Consider the following 5,541-nt stretch of genomic DNA (forward strand, 5'->3'; position numbering starts at 1 on the left):
TAATTCTTTGTTTAAATCGTTCTCGATCTCTTGCTGCTTGGTCCCATTTGCCTCTTCTTGCTTGCTCCTGTGCAAATCTCCATACATACATGTAATGTATGGTGGGCGTTGGATTAAATTTAACAGTCTTCATATTAGTTTTCGTACGATGCTGCTTATAGGATTATACTCGACTATGCGATCATGTATTATGAGGTAGTAAGCTGATGTCTGTGCAGGGAATTGATTTGGGAATTCGAATTCCAGACGAATGTCCACTGGTCCAGATTTTATCGATTCGTTTTGTTTTGAGCAATCGATAACGTACAGCGGCGCTTGTTCCAAAAATTTCTTCTTCGCTAGCAGTGGCTCAGGTTCTTTGTTGTAGTATGAAATTTGAAAATTTATACACATGTCGTACAACAGAGCATATTGATTGTTTGCAATGTTGAGGTTTTAATTCCCATAAGGATAACTCTGAGAGTTTAAAAATAATTTTATATCTCTGATGTTGCAATGATCAAATACGCTGGCATTTTTAGTAGCGTCATTTTTTCTTGCTGTTTGAAATCCAAGTATCACAAAACGTGGTTTCTCAAGCTGCGTAGAAGTTTCTACTGACCAAATGTGCTTCGAAGTATTGGGCAATAGAGGATACTCGTACAGCTCCCAAGCACGGAAACTGATTAAGATAGCTGGATCACTTGTGATATAATTCAAAGCTTCAATTTTTTGTTTATCAGCCATAGTCACATATGGTACAATCCACTCGATTTTTTGCAGCGTAATTTTAACAGCTTCAGCATGAGCTCCAGCAGCAGGTGTGGCCACAACGTAGGCATTCAAATCAGCATTTGATCTTATTAATATTAATTCATGCTTTGCATTGATGACAGCTTTATGGTAATCTTCAGCAAATCCAAGCAAAAGACTCAGTGGTATAGATACATCAAAGTAGCCATTGTCATTGTGTAATTTGTTTACAGCTTCATCTACAATCCAGCCTGAGTTCTCGAGTGTATTATGTTGAGCAGTACTCAGTGATGTGTATCCTTTTATGAGACTTGTGATACCGACATTTTTATTACGATCAATCTCAACACTATTGAGCTCGTAGCGTATTTCTTCAAGCATATGACAGACTGTCATGTTGACCATGTGAGTAGTTGCACTTACAGCTGTACCATCAGACTTTGTGAATTTTCCGTACACATGTAGTGTACTCTTACTTGGAAGTAGACACAAATCTTGATGTTGAACAGCAATTCTTATTTCATCGCTGTTGTTAAATGTTGATGAAGCATACGGAAGATGAGCATGCGCTTTATAGTGCGCAGTTGACTCATCAAAAATAATTTGTCGTTGAATATTTAAGATTTCCGCCGCCGCCATGGTTGTGTACACGTCAAACAACAAAAATAAATTTTTATTTTCTTAATTTTCCACGTAATTTTAGTCCTAGGCTCTGTAGAAGCTGAGCGTGCTGATGTGTTAACACCTTGTGAGGTACTCGGCGACTGATGTTCTCGACCATGTTGCTATCTTTTTATAGCCAGCACCATTTTTTGTCTCATACACGATACCCATTATTTTATAGACTTTATATGCAGTCTTATGGTTATCGTCTCACCTCTGAAATTAGCCAGTTTTCCGTCTTGATCGACAATTCTTAGTCTGAGATTTCGTATTGCTTGTACGGCGATTGGAAGAGAAATGACGTGAGATGGCAATTCAACAATCTTATATCCTGGTGGTACACTTGGAAAAAATTCATGAATTGTGTGAACTCTGTGCTCATTTATGTAAGCACCTGATGTAATGTTGCACTCAACTCTCAGAACATTAAGTTTTGATATTTTCACTGGTAAATCTGATGAGTGAGTTTTATGTGGTGTCAGCTTTCGGTTTGTAAATCCCAGTAGTGTACCAATAGAATCTTGGGGTGTAAAATTTACAAATTGATAACATTTAATTTCACTTCTCAATTCATTATTATTGGCTTTTATGCTGATGCTAAGTCTTTGTAATTTCTTTTGAATGTATTTTTCAATGTCAGTGATTTCGTAACTTCCTGTTAATATTGTCAAGACTCTCTCTTCAACAGTTTCATATTTTCCAGCTTCTATATTTTCACTCATTATATTATTATTATTATTATCGTCAGTTACTGCGACATTGTCATCAAACTTTGTAATTATTGCTACATTTCTTTTAGCTCTTTTTTTCTTGACTATTTTTTTCTCATCAACATTATTTTCATCATTTGTATCAATTTTTTCGATATCAGTATTATCCACAAGATAAGAGACATAGAATTTATTAGCACCAACATCAATATTGGGTATTGAATTAAATGTTAATAACTCTACAAGTCCCAGGACATAATTTTTATTCGGTGATAATTCAATTGGAGGGAAATAATTGGCCTCCAACACGGATGTAGATCCTGTCAGTGTTAATGTGAATAACTCAGCCATGACTGATGTGCTCTACACAAAGTCACATCAATTTATAGTTGTCTAGTGAGAAATTTTAAACATAAATGTCCGCATATAATTGTATCAAAATCCTGATATCTTCTGTGATTATATTTTACGCTACCAACATCGAGATACTCCATAAGATCTTGTGGTGGTTGTAAATTACCAAAACTGTCAAAATAAATAACTTTATGATTATTTTCCTTGTATGCAACCCAATGAGTACCAGGTCCGAATTTATCATCAAGATTAATAATAGCTGATTCGTTTTTTCTCTGACCAGTTTTAGGTAAATCATTCCTCATAAAAACACCGCGAAAGTTTGGAATTTTTAGAGCTTTAGCGTATTTCAGTAAGTCGATGTTTGTAAGTGGTCGATGTGGTAGACCTACTTGTTTTTTGACTTGCATCCTCTGCCTACTGGATATGGTCTCAAAAATAAACCCATACCACGTCTGTAAGGTCTCAAGTATAAACCTTTACCCATAGATATTTGCTCCATTTTCAAATTATGACGTTTGCTCTCTTCCAATCGATTATTAGCAGCACTTGCATCATTTACAGCTTTCGCTATACTAGCAGCACCCCCAGCCAAAGCTCCTGTTGCACTGAGGCCGGCAAAAAGTGGTATTAAAAATGGTAGTACACCACCAACTTTGGATGGAACCGGTAGAATTCGTGGCAGCCGAATGTTTTTTTTCCCACCAGATTTTTTAACAGCCTGACGAACTCCTTTCAACGCCGTTTTAATTGGATCACTTCCAGGAGTCATGGAATTTTCTGCAGCTGTGACAACTTGTCTTAGTGCTACTTGTTTCTTTACACTAGTCTTTTTCTTGCTAGTCTTCCTCTTGCTAGTTTTTCTCTTGCCAGTTTTTTTCTTAGTAGGCTTTCTCTTTATTAGGCTTTTTTTCTTGCCAGCTGTTCTCTTCTTCAAACCCATTCCGAATCTTTTTTTCATCTTCATGATTTTATTTACACTCCACGCAGCAGCTTTTCGACCAATACCAGCGTCTTTTGCTTGACAACGTTGCCACGCCTTCTCAGCAAGTATTTGATCAGCCTCGTGACGTGCCGCCAAATTTTCGCGATTATACGAGTATGCGATATCGTGTTCTTTACACGCAATGTCCAGAGGATTAATTCCGGGATCACCACGAGCTAATCTTTTGGCTAGCTTTGTACCTGGTCCACAGTACTGGTATCCAAGTATGTGTAGTTCAACTGGTAGCTTATTAATTAGACTGTTTATAAAACCTTTACTACTGGTCTTTACACATGTGCTCTCCATAGTAGCAGCATCATGACTGACTTAAAATGATATAAAATCTGGTACTTATAACTCGCTGAGTGAGTTGTTGTTGTGATCGCAAACTGGCAACATGGAGTTTAAAAGTCAAGCGGCCAAGTTACCAGTAATAAATTTTGATCAAATTGTTCAAGGTACCGGAGTGAAAAAAGTTAAGAGACACGGCGCTTTATTGCCAAACAGTGTATGCGCTGTATTTTGTGGTCCATCAAATTGCGGAAAAACAAATGCTCTACTCTCACTCATCATACACGCCAATGGCTTAAGATTTGATAATATTTATCTCTACTCAAAATCTCTGAACCAACCGAAATATAAATTTTTAGAATCACTACTTAAACCAATTGAAGGAATTGAATTTTTTACATTCAACGAGCACGAAGAAGTACTAAAACCTGAAGATGCAAAACCAAACTCATTGATGATATTTGATGATGTCGCTTGTGAAAAACAAGATCATATCAGAGCATACTTTTGTATGGGTCGACATAAAGATGTTGACAGTTTTTATCTCTGTCAGACTTATACACGTATTCCTAAGCATTTGATATGCGACAATGCAAATTTAATAGTTCTCTTTCGTCAAGATGAAATGAACTTGAAGCATGTGTATGATGATCATGTAAATACTGACATGTCATAAAATTTATTTAAAGACTTGTGTTCAGCATGTTGGAATGATGTTGATGGTAAATATGGTTTTGTAGTAATTGACAAAGACAGTGAGCTAAATAGTGGAAGATATAGAAAAGGATTTGACTGTTTTATAAGTATAAATTAAGTTGTACTTGATAAATAGCCATCAGAGATTAAGTGAACTTTAACCCATCAACATGAAGACCGAGGAGCTTTCAAAGCAGAGAGATGTCTTACATCAGATATCTCAGGCTAGTGATGCTATCCGACGAAAGCACAGAATGCTCAAGTTGGGTAAAGACAAGGTTGAGAAGGCAATGGGTGAAATGTTTAAGCCTATTGTTACACCTCTGCAGAGTCTAGTCGAGTCGTCTAAGCATAAAATCAAACAAGAAATCAAGCAAGAAGTCAAAGAAGAATTTAAAGATGATAATTCAACGGTGAATAATGATACAGAATTGGATGATGCCAGTAATTATGATAGTATTATCTCTGAAGATAGAAGTGGGACTCTGGAAGAAACACAAGTATTTCCTGCTGCATCGAGTACCCCCGCTAAGCCAGTGAGCGGTGAAATAAAATCATATTTAGCTAAAGTGTACAGATGAAGTAAAGATATTGATATGAGATATGGTATTCGTCGACGTTTTAATGATTTTTATATTGGTGATTCTGAAATAACTTTCGACGATAATGAGATTAGAGTAAAAAATAAAAATTACTCTGTGACTCCTGGCTTATTGGAATTATTATTTAAAAAATCGCCGGATGATTCAAAAGTCACGCAGAATGATAAAAATAAATATCTCGAAATTATTAAAATGACAAATACTCAGAAAAAATTATAAACCAGATGGTAGTTTTTATGAAGACTCGACAATCAAGTATAATAATTATATTGCCGATTTTCTCGATAAAAATGCAAACTTATCAAGAGGTAAAGGATTACCGAATTTTATGATTGCGAAAAAGAAAAAATCACGTATGGATTATGTCTACTGGGATGATCAAAATGAACTAGTTGACCGTCTGCGTTTACTCATGGCATCTCAAGCAGCTGGAAATCCAAGTCACACCAATGAAATCATATCAATTATCGAAGAGCTACGAGAAGCGGGGATTATTTATTAGCATCTG

At 36.1% G+C, this 5,541-nt stretch overlaps 1 protein-coding gene across 1 annotated transcript; it reads right to left on the reverse strand.

Moving 5' to 3' along the window:
• Positions 1–435: 435 nt before the first annotated feature.
• Positions 436–1,371, reverse strand: LOC106693222 (uncharacterized). The gene has a single exon (XM_014439824.1). The coding sequence runs from the start codon at positions 1,369–1,371 to the stop codon at positions 436–438; it is 936 nt and encodes a 311-aa protein (XP_014295310.1).
• Positions 1,372–5,541: the final 4,170 nt, after the last annotated feature.

The sequence above is a fragment of the Microplitis demolitor genome, chromosome 7 (assembly GCF_026212275.2).
Source record: "Microplitis demolitor isolate Queensland-Clemson2020A chromosome 7, iyMicDemo2.1a, whole genome shotgun sequence".
NCBI lineage: Eukaryota > Metazoa > Arthropoda > Insecta > Hymenoptera > Braconidae > Microplitis > Microplitis demolitor.

Bases quoted from the DNA above. Each gene is read 5' to 3' on its own strand.
- LOC106693222 (XM_014439824.1), bottom strand. From the start codon at position 1,371: ATGGCGGCGGCGGAAATCTTAAATATTCAACGACAAATTATTTTTGAT.